Below are 16115 nucleotides of genomic sequence, written 5' to 3' on the forward strand. Positions count from 1 at the left end.
TTAAAAGACAGATATGATAGAGATCACTAGTATGCAATTTAGCTAAACTCGACCTACGATGCCGACAATTCATTAAATCCGCATCTGCCGTATTTTCAGACCTAACTTTGGATATGTGCGTGCGTGTGCATTTCTCAATTTCACGTTTATATTTATTTTATTTATGTGTGTATTTAATTGTTTTCACTAACATCCACGTATTATTTTCTATATACTTTTATATGCATGCATACACACAAGAGTACGACAAGGAAGAAGAAAACAAAACGATTTTGCTTTTAGTCATGTAAGTGCCAAAGAAAACAAATATTCAATTGGTCCCTTTGTTTACTTCAGTGATGGGTGACAAATGACAACAATAAATAAAAAATAAGTAACAAATAGAAAAAATCAAAACAATAAGTTCATTAGTGATTTTTATTACTACAAATATATATAAAATAATTAATACTGTTTTTTCATGATTTCCACCTCATAAACATATTTTATAATTAATTAAAACTATGACACATTATCAATAAATCATTTGATTAAATTCAATAATGTTTACGTATTTTAGAATAATGTTTACAAAATTCAATACATAAGTTTCAGAATCTAAGTTTGTTAAAACCTACAAATATATAATCATATGAAAACAATTTTTTTTATAAAATATTAAGACAATAAGGAAAATAATAATCATTAAAATGTATTTATACTAATTTAAAGATTAAATCATTAAAAATCAATATAGAAATTTATTTAATTACATTTAATTATAATATAAAATATAATCAAACTATAAAACATCAGATTCATTTTGGTTTATTTTATTTTCTGAAATATATATTTTTGGTTGTGAACCAAGAATAATTAGTTTACTATGAATTGTGACTTTTTTGGCATAAATTTGTATAGATAAAATAAAAATGGAATGAATATTACACTGAATTTCAAAGCAACGACTCTGATTAAAAGGAAAATTAAAAGGTACTCAAAATTCTTATCTTTTTAAGTATGAGAACACAAAGTTTATAGGGCCTTAGTGTTGGTCTTTTGGGCTTTGGTGATGTTTGAGTTCCGTGGGTGTTTCTCTCGTTGGAGGTAGAGAGAAGCGACCGTATCAAGTTGGTGATGTTCGGTGAGCCGTGGTTGTTACTCTGGTGTGTGCTCGAACGGTGGTGGTGATGATCTCGCTCCGGCGATTGATCTCGCCGGTAAAGACTTATCTAGAGTACAAGACGGCGGTGATGAAGAGTGTTGGTAGGTCATGGGATCCGGTTTGTCACGGTGAGGCATGTTCCTATAGTGGCCGGTAAGAAGCGTCCGTTCTCCGGCGTAAGTGCTTACGGTGGTGGCGACGTTTGCGGGTTTGCTTCTCGAGGTAGGGCGAACCGCGCGTCGGGTGTTTGGGTTCGAGGGTTTGCTTGGGCCTAACCGGGTTGTTTTGTTTTAGTTGGGCTTTGTGGTTGGGCCTTTTGGTCTTTGTAATTCTATTTGGGCTGCGGACCTGTTTTCTAATATAATTCAGTTGGAAAAAAAAAAGTATGAGAACACAAAAAAATTCTAAAGCTTTGTCGGGCATGCGAGCATATACTACAATGATTTTTGTAAATAATAAATTACACCAAAACTTTCTTTCTCGCTTTTTTTTTCTTTTAAATTAATAATATAAAGTAAATCTTCGATGACATCGAAGAACACACCATTGCAGTTGCACACATTTAACTTGGACTTTCTGGATGTTATTCTGGATGTTATTCAGCACACCATTAAATTAACAATATAATGTGTGTGTGTGTGTTTTCTGGTGGTGGCCACCAGGGCCGGCTCAGTATTACCAAGGGCCCCTGGGCAAAAAAAAATTTAGGACCATATAACTAGTTTGTTTTGTTACTAAGAATTTTTTGACTGAAGTATGAGAACCTGCACGTATTTTTGTTTGTATATTTTAACTAGAAAGGTAGAAATGTCATGTTTTTGTGCTGTCTAAATCTAAATAAAATATGTGAATCTTTAGAATCAAGACTCCTAATATTACTAGAGTTAGAGCAGACCCGGGGCGGTCGCACCAGCCGCCCTCCCTAATAAACCGTCCCTGGTGGCCACTGACCAGTGCTATCTCCGTGTTACACCCTACTACTATGAATTTTCAAATTTCAGCTCTTAAAATATTACGATTATATAGTACTAATTTTATGATTTGACTTTAAACTAACACTAGACCTTGACCCGCCCGACCGGGCGGGTATTTATTTTATGTTTTTAGTTTTTTTTGTTTATATTAAATGACGTATTTGTAATATTAAAACATAAATTCATATTGAAAATTAATCTTTATAGTTATAATAAAAATAAAAATTAAAAGTTTAATAAAATATTCTGATATAAATTTTAAATTTTGTAATTAAAATAATATAGAGGCGGTCATATTTTTTTCAATTTCAAAATCTAAGCTTCCTTAAAGACAAAGAAAATAAATTTATAAATACATAAAATATATAAACTTATTTGGAACTATAATTTCAATTAAAAGAAATTTGTTAAAAAAAAATAATCTTACTGTTGTTATTTATTTCTAGAGCTTGACCCGTGACCGTATAAATATTTGCTTTCACTTTAATTTTTTTCTTTGTACTAATGGTATAATATATATATGTAAATTAAAATATATTACATAACTGTTAATATAACATTTTTGAACATAACAATTTTATTTATTACTTTGAATAATTATATTTTGTGATTTTAAGCGTCTATTATATCACAATGTATCATATAAACAAATCCAATATTTATAACTAATTGGACTTATATTATGAAAGCATTATACTAATATATGAATAAACTATTTTATATTTTATTTATATGTTATATAAATTGATTATGATGTGTGATTTTTTATTTTATTATTTATTACTTATAAATATTAAAAATATTGAGTATGTTAATACGAAATATATTAGGAAATTTATTTTGGTTATGATTTGATAAAAGAAATCTATTATTTAAATTTTGGAAAGATATTAAATGCTTAAATCTATGATTTAAATTAGGAAAAGACAAGCATGCTTAAATATAGGTTCAATAAATACCTCAATGGCATTCTAATGTAAATAAATAGTAAAACTAAGGGGTATTTCTATTTTGTACTTCTGTTTTAATAAAGTAGATATCAACATCCACTTAATTAATTACTTTTGTTTCTCGGTGATGGTAATATATTTCTCTTCATAGGCTCCGAATGGTAACAGCGGGTTGGGCGGTGCGGGACAAGCGGATTGATTAGTGCGGTGCGGTTTAAGAGCGGTTTGTGTTAGAAAAACGCATATTGTGGGACAAGTGCGGTTCATCTAATAGAAGCGGTTTAAGAAATATGTGAATGGTGACCAAAATAATAAAAAGTGCGGGACAAATGTTTGAATGGTGTTTAACTGCGGTTTGTATAAGAGAAATTTAATAAAATTAATTAAATTTATTATTTAAAATAGAAAGCGTAAAAGTTTATATCAAAATGCTTGAATGGTGTTTATAAACTAAATAGTACTGAATATATAAAATAAAATTCTATTTGACAATAAAGTATTTTACATTTTTTATAAAGTACAAATAAATTACAATAAAAAAATAAGTTTATTTTATTGATTTTCCCATAGCATATTTGCAATATTATCTCTTATTTGCGTCATATGTCCTCCATCTGTCACTTCAATTGTTTCTACATCATCTAAATCGGTATGAAAATCAGTCTCTGCTTGTGTATTGAATCCTCCTGTTTCTGCCATAACTTCAGCAAAATCTGCATCTGAAAAGTTTGAAATCTTTATAAAATTATGCAATCCCATTGTAGCCATGACCACTCTCTGCTGTATGTTGATACTATATCTTGGAAAATCACAAAGAATCCTCCATTTTTTCTTCCAAACTCCAAAAGTTCTCTCGATAACTGAACGTAGAGACGCATGATATCGATTAAATAATTCTTCTTTATTCCGTGGAGCAGGACCATAGTTGAACTGTGACATATGATATCTGACAACGTTGTTTCGGGATGACTTATATGGAGCCAAAAATCCTTGCCTATTTGGATAACCCGAGTCAACGACATAATACTTTTCCATTGGAGGCAAAGGAAATTCAGGATCGCTTTCTTGTGCTATTGTGAGAACGGCTGTATCATGACAAGATCCCGGTGCTCCATTCCATATATATGTGAATAGCATATTCAGATCACAAATTGCCATAATATTCAACGATGCATTATCGTGTCGATTCCAGTACATTCCTTGTAATTCTGGTGGTACTTTTACGCAAACATGAGTCCCATCCATAGCTCCAACAAATCCACTAAAAAATGGATAATATTTTGGATGTACTTGAAGTCTTTCAGGAATTCGGTATAGTTCTTGTCTTGTTGGAGTTCTGATATAATCGCATGCAAGTAATTCCGTCGCTTTAAGAACTTCTTTAAATTTTCTTTTCACAGTCTCTTGATTTCGTCCAAATCTCAACCCAACATCTCTTTGAACTTCATTGTGCCCGCATATACGCAAAAATATAGCCACACTTTCTTCAATGCTTACATTTGAAGTTGGTTTCAGACCATAATTCGTTTGTAGCATGTTACATAGTGTTCGGAAACATGGTAGCGACATTCGTAGGAGTTGAAGACAAGCAGCATCATCTTCTTGAAGTCGAGACCACATATTTCTCCACCCTAAACCTCCGTCTGTCCGGGCAGGTGCTCTATGAAAATATCGATCATAATAACTCAAAGTTGGTTGAATTATTAACTCCTCAAATTGCTCATTTTCTAAATTCCACAACTCAATTCTCTCTTCGTAAGATAGTGTCTGGATGTTTTGTGAACGCAACTGACAGATTCGAAATGCCTGCAAATTAATAAACATAAAATTTATTTTATTAGATATATAAAAATAGTAATAATGCATTAACACACCAAAATAATATATAAATATTTTAGAAAATTAGAATATCACAATCCATTAACACAAGAAAGTAATATAAAAGTATTTTAAAACATATGAAAACCTATAACACACAATAAAAATAATAACATTATATCATAATATATAAACATGACAATCAGATCGCTACTCTTCGTCTCCTGAACCACTTTGATTCTCTTCATTAGGTTCTTCTGTAGTTCTCCAAATATTGAATAGACCTCCACGTCTCGGTCTTTGTGATGTGTTTCCTGGTTCAAAATAATTAGTGAAACCGATACTAGTTGATGGTGATTGGTGGACCTTTGGTGAAGAATCTATACTTGCACCTTCCGAATAATTTCGTTGTGTATTCAGTGGACTTCCACCTTGATTTCCAACTGTAAATCCGTAGTGAACATTTGTTGGTGTTGTTCCAGAAGAGCCGGCTTGCTGAACATTTGATGGTTGCTGACCATGATAAAAATTCTGTGGAATGTTCCATTGTTGAGGATATGGTGGCGTACTCCATTGTTGAGCATTTGGAGGTGTGTTCCAACTTGGACCATTTGGAGGTACACCCCATGGTTGAGCGTTTGGTGATGTCCCCCAATATTGAACATTTGGTGGTGTTCCCCAGTGTTGCATATTTGGTGGTGTTCCCCAGTGTTGCACATTTGGAGGTGTACCCCATTGTTGTGTAGTCGGTGGTGCACCCAAGTTTTGAAAATTGTTTCCTCTTGAACAATTACCCACTGAAGATGGACTACCAGATGATAAACCTCCAGAATGTGGACTCCCAAATAACTGTCCAGAGCCCAATTGTTTTGGCACATCTTCATTATTTCGTGATACACCAGTCATAGCTTCTAGTAGTTGCAATTTATCTTCGTCATTGCTTCGAGCTATATCAATGAAATACTTTCGCCAAAAAACCAGTTCTTTAAGTGCGTTAATGCAAGCCCAGTAAAATTTAGTGAATTTGGGAAGTTCCAAAGCAAGAAATATTTGTTCTGCTTTTTTGAATTCATCGTAATCATCCTTATCAAAAGCACCTGGGCATAGCTGTTGTAGACTTTGTCGTTGAAATTCTTTATATCCATTAATGGTGTCTTGTATTGTAGTCTCGAATGATTGTCTTCTTCGATGACCTCTTGAAGTACTTCCAACATTAGTTCCTGAGTTTCTAGCAGACGTTTGAGAAGTGCTTCCACGTCCTCCAGTTCTTTCTGAACGACCTCCACGTCTTGTACGTTCTTCACCTCTTCGAGAAGGAAGCCGAGTTGACTCTTGAGTATATTCGTGCGAAGGAAGTGTATCGGCATTGAGGTTAACACGATATATTTCTTCATTTTCTTGGGTTTGAGGAACATTATGTTGAGGTATGTCATCACCATCATTGTCTGAAAAATCAAACAAGTCATCTTCCTCTATTCCTTCAGTCAATATTTGTTGTCTTCGTTGGCGTGACGACTGTTGAGGTTGCGAATAAACATCGTGTAGCACAAAACATCGAACCATCACATCCCAAAACGGTGGTGGTTGTCTTTTAAAAGATCTTGTTATTTTGCATCCCTAATAAAATTTGAACATATATAATAATCATAAATGTGTTGGTTATATTTGTTATATTATTTAGTTAATACAACCATAAATATTATTACCGATTCACGGGCCTCCCACCATTCATCTGATGCATAAATCATCGACGTTTCCGGATTAACCGTTATTCCAGTAGAAGTCATGAGAAACTTCCACTTCTTATATGCTTTTTTGAAATCATCAAGTTTGTTTTTGAAAAATGCATAATTTATATTCAAATTAAATGCACGGTTGAAATTGTCGACCATGTGCTCTCTACCAAGAACCGTAGGATCTTTAAGAGTATAATCGTTCATAGAAATTGCTTGATCATACAACTCAATCAATGTTTTTTCTTGTTCATAGGTCCACTTAAATCTCGACGCGTTCTACAAAGTAAAAAAAGAAATTTATAATTTTGACTGATACTATATAATTAAAAAATATACAATAAATATAAAATTAGATTTCTTACTCGTGAAGAAGTTTCGTTATGAACATTTGAATTTCTTTGTCCCACAGGATTTGTGTTTCCATGACGTCTTCCTGACATATCTAGATTTCAAAGATGATTCAAATATTATTAATATAATAGAGTTTCATAATTAATCATATTTTTAATAAAAAAAGAATAAAAGAAAATATAATGTATATATATAATTAAAATATTCAAAACATATATTTATTAAGTTTGCAACACAAATTTTTTTCTTTCTTAAATCACAAACAGAACAAAATTTTTATTTAAAACATATTTCAAATACATACTAATATTCAATTTTATTACATGCAGCTTATGATTAACTCTTTAACTTATTTTGGTTGATGTAAAATTAATTACATTAATATATAACAAATAATTTATATACAGAAATAAACTTTCAGTTAACTAACTTACGTATCATTATTAGTTTACGTACTTTTATTATTTCAGGTAACCAACTAATTTATGGAAAAAAAGTTTACATACATTCACAAAATTTTTGGTTAACTAAATAGTAAAATATATATTTATTCATTCAAAAGGGATCCTCGAACAGAAAAAATTATTTTTAAACATTATTCAAGCACATAATCATTATTCAATTTTATTTTTTGCATCTTATAATTAACAAAATAATATTTTACATGGTTACATTAAAGTTAACTTACTTACGTACTTTAGTTAGTTTAGGTACCTTTAATAGTTTCACTGAATAATTTATATGCTTTTAATAGCTTACATAATACAAATTACAAACTAATATTTTCTAGGTAGAAAAAAACATACCTTGTTCTTGTTTGAAAACAAAAAAACGTTTTTGGACCAGAAATGGAAAGAATGCGATTGTATATGAAGTATGATAATTGAAGTGAAGTGTGTGTAACCTGATAACATACTTCTTCTATTTATAGACTAGATTTTTTTTATTTCCTGTTGTATTTAAAATAAAAATCAAAAAAAAAATGTCACAAACCACATATAAACCACTCCTTTTGTACGCAAAGTGCGGGACTGAGTGGATAGGGTGCGGTTAATATCTGACAACATCACATGCTATGCTATCTTATTTTTTTATTATTTTAATTTCAGAAAACGCAAAACAAGAAAAGTAAAGTGAATGGTGTCACTTTCTCTCCCGTCCCTTTCTGTTTATGGGACCACAGTTATCACTCAAGGCCTAAATTAGTATCCACGCCAATATTGGAAATACTCAAATGGTCAACTAAAGTAATAATCCCTTTGTACTAAAAATGAAGGAGGGCATTTTTGGTTAGAACTGCGACGTATCATATATTTGAAATAATAGACGAAAGTCGTTCTTATATTATTTTCTTTGGTTACTTACCAGTTGGCAGTTATCACTCGCTGGCTCCTTTTAAGATAAAGTTGCAGATAATCCACAAGGCACGACTTTCCTTTTTCGTGTTTTTTTTTTAAAGTAGGACCATTTCATAATTGGGTAAATCGCATTAAAAACCTTGAAAGTGACACGTACTTACGTTTTAAACTTTGAAATTTTTTAATTAGTACTTTAAATTTTAAAGGTAACATATATCATAAAAAACCATCAACTTAGTTATTTGTTCATCAAGTAAAAAACTGACCTGTACAACAGGTAAATGTGATGATGTATCGATTTATTTTCAAAAAAATAATTATTTAATCAATAAAATAAATAAAATTAAATAAAAATAAAAAATAAATAAAAAAAATTAGATAACTAAATAAAATTTTAAAAATTAAAATAGAATTTAAGAAAACTAAAACAAAATTTAGAAAATTAAAAAAAAATATAGATTAAGTTAAAATACAGAAACTGAATAAACTTTAAAAATAAATTAGATTAAATTAAAAAAAATGAAAATTCAGAAAATCAAACAAAAATTGTAGAAAAATCATAAAATTCAAAGAAAAATATAGGAAACTCAAAAAAAAATATATATATTAAATTACAAGATTTTTTCTTAAAAAAACCTATCATCATTGACATAACTATTTCAAACATATTACTGATCATGATGATGGTTTCTCACATGACCACTAAAAATAACGTTTTTGACATATCTCAAATGATAGTTTTTGACATCATCGTTAAAAATGATGGTAGATATGTCAATAACAATGTTTTTGACAACCATCATTTAAAACGATATATATGTCAAGGTTTTTTGAAACATTAGGTACCATCAAGGTTTTTTAAAAATAATGTGGAAAACTATCGTTAGAGATATGTCAACGATGATACCATCTCAGATATATGTTAAAAATGTCATTTTTAATGGTTATGTGAGAAACAATCATTGTTAGCAGTGATATGCTTGAAATTTTTATTGTCAACAATGATATGTTTGTTTTTTAAATAATCTTGTAATTAAAAAAAAAGTTATGATTTTTTTATTTTTTATTTTGTGATTTTTCTTTATTTTCTGAATTTTTATTTAATTTTATGAAACTATATTTAATTTTTAAATTTTTTATTTAATTCTCTGTATTTTAATTTAACCTTATTTATTCAACTTTCTTTATTTTAGTTTAATCTAATTTATTTTTAAGATTTTATTTAATTTTCTGAATTTAATTTTAATTTTTTGAATTTTTATTTAATTTTTTGAATTTTTATTTAGTTTTCTGATTTTTATTTAATTTTCCGATTTATTATTTAATTTTTATTTGTTTTATTAATTAAATAATTATTTTTTCAAAAAAAACTGACACATCATCACATTTACCTGTTGTACATGTCAGTTTTTTACTTGATGAACAAGTAAGTCAAGTTGATGATTTTTTATGATACAAATGTCACTTTGAAAGTTTAAAATGCTAGTCAAAAAATTTCAAAGTTTAAAGTGTCAGTACGTGCCACTGTCAAAATTTTTTATGCGATTTTCCTTTCATAATTACACAAAATAGAGTAGTACACCTCAACGAATTCATTCTGTTTTAATATAATTTTATTTAATGTGATACATCGGAATTTGAAGAAGGAGAGTCGAGCAGAAGTTCACATGCAGAGCATATTAACAACATGCCTTCACATTTCGATAATATGTTTGGTCTACGGAATCAGGTTCGAGATAGGCGTACACACGAAGCATTGAAAAATGATTTAATCGAAAATATTTGGAACAAGTTTGGTAATGATGAAGATGTATAATTATTGTATGTTTGCTTTTAATCATTGAATAAAAAAATTAAAATTAATTTTTTTTACAAACTTAATAATTTTAAATTTCTAGTGACTCTATTTTGAGTAACACCATTGGACATACATTTTATATTCAAATCCTTAATTATTCAAAAAAGCAAAAAAATATTATTATAATCTTAAGGACTCCAATGTGAGTTGCTCTTATATCTGCTTAGATGTATCACTCTTAGCTTTTCCTCAAGTCAAATGGAAAGTTATACAGGTTGGTCACATAGTTTAAGAAGTAGCTCTAATGCGACGATGTAATAATGACAACGAGTGAGACTTGTCGATGAGCCGCAAGTGGAGACTTGGTCAACGACCATCTATCTGAACTTGCTTTCCGATTCAACATTAGCACCGGAGTTTCTGCATTTTGTGACCTTGTCTCTCCACCATATAATATTCATATTTTTTCACTTTTTTTCTTTTTTGATAACAATAAGGTTTTCTAGGTCTAAGAACTAATCGCTACGAAATCTGCAAGATCCATGTTTCTTACCACTTAAGGTATTTTGGGTGGCCAAAGAGAATCGAACTCAAGACGGTATTCACAGTTGTGAGCCCATTACTACTAGGCCAATACCACTTGGTTATATTAATTTTTGAATGAAAGATAATTACACTCCCGGCAAACTTGTTTTTCTCTTTTAGGTTGTGACTGAATGTCACATACGTAGCTAAAAACATTCAGCTGGAAGTACAGTTACGCTCATTCAGCTAAATTTTTATTAGTCAAGTATACATTTTTAATCATTTTATATTTTCTTCCTCTTGTTACTGTTTATCAAAAGTTAAAACCTTTTTATTTTTCTTTCTCCTGGTTTTGTAGAAGAAAAGAGTTACGCTCATTTCCATTTTTTACTATTTTTACTATTTTATAATATTTACTCCCAATTCATCTATTTTAAGTTACTCTCAGTTAATAATTTTTTATTAATTACACCCTTAATTTCTTTTTTCATTTTCTTTCTGTTCAAGTTCGCTTTCGTTATTCGTGAATTTTTTTATGGAATCACAATTCTTTGTTGGTATCAAATTCTTTTCTTTTGTTTGTTCTTTATTTTCAGATGTTTTGATTCTATTTTTTTTTTTTTTTACTTTAGTTGTTATTTGTTGATGTTTTCTTTACACTAGCCAAAAGTTCTTTCTTTGTCAATTTCTTATTACATATAACTGTGAGTTCTGTATTTACTGATCAACGGTATGGTTCATCCATTGTTTCTTCTTACTCTTGTTTCCAGACTTCATATCTCATTGGATCCTTGGAGGTTGTCCTTCTGTTTCCGGTGTATAGTTTGTTGGAGGTGTCGTTTTTTGGCGCTCAATTCTAAGTTCTAGTTATTTTTCTCTGTTTGTTTGGCTTATCCGTCAGCTATGAAGGTTCGATTGTTCTCTTTATTTCCTCTGGGTTTGTTGGTAAATCGTGTACTTTGGCTTTGGATGATATTTTTAAGGTTACTGAATCATTAAATTATGCATGTTTCAGTCTTTTATTTTAGTTACTTTGAATAAAAAGTTTTCTCTTGTAGTCTTACTTATGTTATGTTCTTATAAGATTAATTTTGTGTAGGGATGCAAATGCCTAACTTATACTTTTTGGGTAGAAGATTAGGAGTATAGCTAGGAATTTTTACTTTTTGGGTAGAAAATTATAGCTAGGTTTTAGATTTTTGGTTGGTGATTTATGTTCAAGTTTATCGTATATTTGAGCTTCTTTTGTGGTTTTCCTTTGTTTCAGACATCTCTTCCTTTTTGATTATATGTCTTCATGGTGTGGCTTATGAGCTTGAATGGATGCATTCTAGGCTCTTCTCTGATTGATATAGTGTGTGTCATTAGATTTCAATTGTTCCTTAAACCTAAGTTGGGTTATTTGTGTGTATTTCTTCTTGTTGTTGTATTCCATTTATCAGATTTGTTGGTTTTTCAATAATTTGAAGCGGCATTTTTTTGTTAGGTTTGTGAATCTGAAATTTTAGAACTGTTGGCTTTGTATTTTATTTTGTATCGTTCTTTGTTTTAATGGAAATGTAAGTGAAAAAGAGAAAACACACTAAAATCGTAAAAATTATAACATTTTTTGTTTATGTAACACTTCAAAATACAAAAAACTACTATGTTTAATACTAATCTATTATTTAATTTTTATTTTGTTTTCGATGAATTACTTGGTGATTTATTACATTTCTAACACAATATGAAAAGAAAATCTCAATGATATATATATATATTTTTTCTTTCTTTGTTTTTTGGTGAATGGGTTGATTCAGAATAATCAATGAGATACTATTTTTGTAGCAATGCAGTAGTACACAATATGAAAAGAAGATGACTTGACAAATAAAATACATTTTCTATAAATTAAGTCGTACCTAACCTAGCAAATATTTTGAGTGTCTGTCTTTTCAGATCGTAATTATTGCGTAAAATTTATACTATCAAATTAAACGATACAGCTAAAAACAGTATCGCTTGACCAAAATCTAAAAACAACATCCAGTAAATTTACAGCTAAAAGCAGTATTTTTTGACCAAAAGCTAAAAACAATATTGAGTTAATTAACACATTTGTGATATACCCTTTTTTATTATCATGGAATTTTCGAATCCTACGCTAATACTCTCTTACAAATTTGAAGTTACCTTTGAAAAATTCCAATTTAAAAAATAATTTTTCATAATAAAAATGGTGTAAACGTATGCCACAAATGAACCAACCCCGTTGTATTATCATTAGGTCACCAATAGTTTGATTTGTGTAATATACTTCATACAGCATAGAATAACTCTTAGGCTATGAATGGTGACCAGGGAACGGCGAGGAATAATGCATTCCCTAACGTTCCTGAAAAAAATCACCATTCACAAGGAATAATAATTCCCTCTCATTTCCTTTCATTCCTTTTTTTGTAGAGAATTAAAGAACAAAAGTATTATTTGTTAAAAGTGATAAAGAACGACCATTCCTTTTCATTCCTGCTATTTTATTCCCGAACATTCCTGTTTAATCCGTTCCTCTTGTTTCCCGAATGATCACCAGTCACACTCTTAATATAAATGGGTGCCGGGTATGTAAAATCTGAATAAAATAAATGTAGGCAGGAAAAAAAGAAATGAGCATTTATACTAGTTGATTTTTTTGAGCAACTGATCTTTTATTTTGTTATTACCCAATCATCGCTGTGTCACTTGTCAAATCTTTTTGGGATTTGATTTGATTCTTGTGTGAAGAGTGGAGTTAACATACTTTAGTATTGTTTTCGTATTTACTTTTGATAAAGACGGATTACACAAGCTTCCATATAATTATAACGTTTTCGTTTGGCTGTACCCTTCACCGTTGTTGCAGGTTAACCTTTTATAGCATTCCCATCGTTTTCAAACTCTAAATTATTGGAATTTTAATATCGTGAACCAAAAAAGAAATTTTAATATTACATCTATTAAGTAGTTAAAATAAAATATAAAAAAAAATTTAACTACAAATGGGCAAGTTTCTGTCAAAATTATAAAACTTATCTTTACATTTTACCAAAAAAAAAAAATTATAAAACTTTCCGAATTCATATTTCAACTTTTCTCCCATTTTTCCTTTTTATTAATATATTATATATACTTATCTGAAAACCACAAATGATGGAGTTGCTTTTAATATGCGTGCTTACAGTTTTAGATTTTCGTTTGCTTTGACAAACTCTGAAGTCTTAGGTTTAGGCTCGTAGATTTTATGAGGTTAGTAAAATCATGCAGCTATATTCTTGATTCTTTTTATCTACTTTGATTATATAAATTTAAACATAAATTACAAAAATTAAAACATATCTTTAAAAACAGAGATGGCATGAAAACCAAGTCGGTGATACATCTCTGTTTTAAGTTTTAACCACAACATGTTCATATTTCCCTCGACCAATCATTTATGAAAACAAAGACACATCAAATCACTCTTTTCATAAAGATTGTGAATTCGAGTCAGATCAATTATATAATGTCAAAACACTTGTTACAGCAAGGTCCGTAAGGTGTAAAAAAAAAGAGAACACAACACAACTATCTACAAATTTGACTATATTTCTTTTAATTAATTGTAGAAAAATTAAAAGTTACATTAATTCATTTCACAATAAAATATTGTTTGTACAATCCTAGTTTAGTTTCTAAATGTCATTTAAGAAATACTATACATTTTTTCATACTAATACGGACTAAGGATCTAAAATGGAACATAATTTTAAAAAGTAAATGTTTTATTTTGTTTCCTAGTTTGTGTATATTATGAGAAAATAAAGGCTTTTTGTCATCTTTTTTTAAATAATATTCATTTTTCCATTATAGAATAATATATTTTTAAAATGATAAGACAAATATTTATTATAATGTTAAGTAAAGAAACATTTCATTCTTTTGCATCGAAAACCAAACGTATTATTCAGACTAAAATATCTATTTTTGACTTAAGCAACACATAAAGTACTTAGTTCAAACAACAAAAAACACATAAAGTACTGCTGCCAAAATAGATGTTTGGAGTAAGTAGTAATTATTATTATTTAAATAAAGTTAAATTATTTTATGAACCTAAATGTTTCTATACACTATGTAATCATTTTGAAAAGTCAAATTTAGTTTCTGTTGTGATATAAATGTTGAAGAGAGTTGTTCATCATAAATTTATGTACAACCAAAGTTGCTTGTCCTGAATCTATCAAAATAGAGAACTATTTTGTAGAGTTGCTTATTATATCATAGTTATATGCAATCAAGTAATTAAATCTTATTGGTTACTTGCATCACAGAGTCGCGACACAATATTTTATATTTAAGTTTTTATAATCAGATACTCATACATTCTAAACATATATCTTGCGCTCTTGGAGTCACTGTAGAAAAAATAAATAAGTTCCATTGAAAAAAGAGATGTTTTAGTGCATTGAATTTATACTAACAACTTTAATTGCACCGGCTGCGTTAAACTATTTTTTTTGCAGTGCCACAAGCAAAGCTAGTCCTTGGGTCAAGCGGATGAAGTCCATGTTTGCGGTCGTTTTTAAATAACTAAAATATCAGCCACAAAATTATCAAATGTCTTCTAGTCAAATGGTTCATGTATGCAGACAATCTGGATTCGATTCTCCTTGATACTGGCTACATATTTTTATTTTTCTTAATCTCTGTTATGCTAGGACCGGCTCTGGCCACAAGCCTCGTAACCAAACAAATAGGTAGCATTGGGTATTGACGTGTGTATATATAGTGACAGTAAGAAAAAATTTGTGAACTTTTTAGATTTTCTACATCACGTTTATTTTTCTTGGGAATAATGTTAACACGACAACACATGAGTTACAAACATACAATGATGGCCCATGATCTGAAATTAATAGTGAAACCCAAATTAAATAGGCCTGATATGTGTAATTGAAATCGAGGCTGTTTACCATCATGTGTTGTGTTGTATAAAAATTTAGCAGTTCTTCTGAAAGATATTTAGTCCCTGATTCATAAATGGGCATCGTTCTAATTTCTAATGATTGTTTTAAAATTTCTATGTACATGGACATCGTTGTATATATTTATTCTCTAGAGTTTAAATAACATTGATACAAATTTAAACTAATTGAGTTTTTCGGTAAATGCTCTTATACTAGTTGCATCCTAAATGGTCAAAGAGGTTTCTAACATTTGTTGTCTCCGTTTTTCTAGAAAATAACGATTTTATAATTGTTAGTATACTAATTTAGTAATTATATGAAAATTTACTAAATTAATTTATAAGTAATTAGAAAGATGTCCATGTATCATGAAAAAATAGTTTAACAGACATTAATACAAATGTAGAATGTGGTTAGAAAATTTAAAATAACACTAAAATGTTTTGGATTCAGTATATAGAGCGTTTACCAAAAACTCAATATTTTTGTAGGGGTTTGAA

At 29.4% G+C, this 16115-nt stretch overlaps 1 protein-coding gene across 2 annotated transcripts; it reads right to left on the reverse strand.

Annotated features, from left to right (window-relative positions):
* Positions 1–2744: 2744 nt before the first annotated feature.
* LOC106427449 lies at positions 2745–8427 on the reverse strand. Of its 2 annotated transcripts, none has more exons than XM_048746683.1 (4): positions 7780–8427; positions 6985–7064; positions 6593–6898; positions 2745–4874 (listed from the first exon to the last, which is right to left on the reverse strand). In XM_048746683.1, the coding sequence occupies exons 2-4, from the start codon at positions 7060–7062 to the stop codon at positions 3621–3623; spliced, it is 1638 nt and encodes a 545-aa protein (XP_048602640.1). In that variant the 5' UTR covers positions 7063–7064; positions 7780–8427; the 3' UTR covers positions 2745–3620. The 2 variants fall into 2 exon arrangements, with proteins under 2 accessions (XP_048602640.1, XP_022546414.2); XM_022690693.2 differs by lacking the exon at positions 2745–4874 and adding an exon at positions 4934–6503 and having other exon boundaries at positions 7780–8347.
* Between the last annotated feature and the right edge of the window lie 7688 nt (positions 8428–16115).

The sequence above is a fragment of the Brassica napus genome, chromosome C2 (assembly GCF_020379485.1).
Source record: "Brassica napus cultivar Da-Ae chromosome C2, Da-Ae, whole genome shotgun sequence".
Lineage (NCBI taxonomy): Eukaryota > Viridiplantae > Streptophyta > Magnoliopsida > Brassicales > Brassicaceae > Brassica > Brassica napus.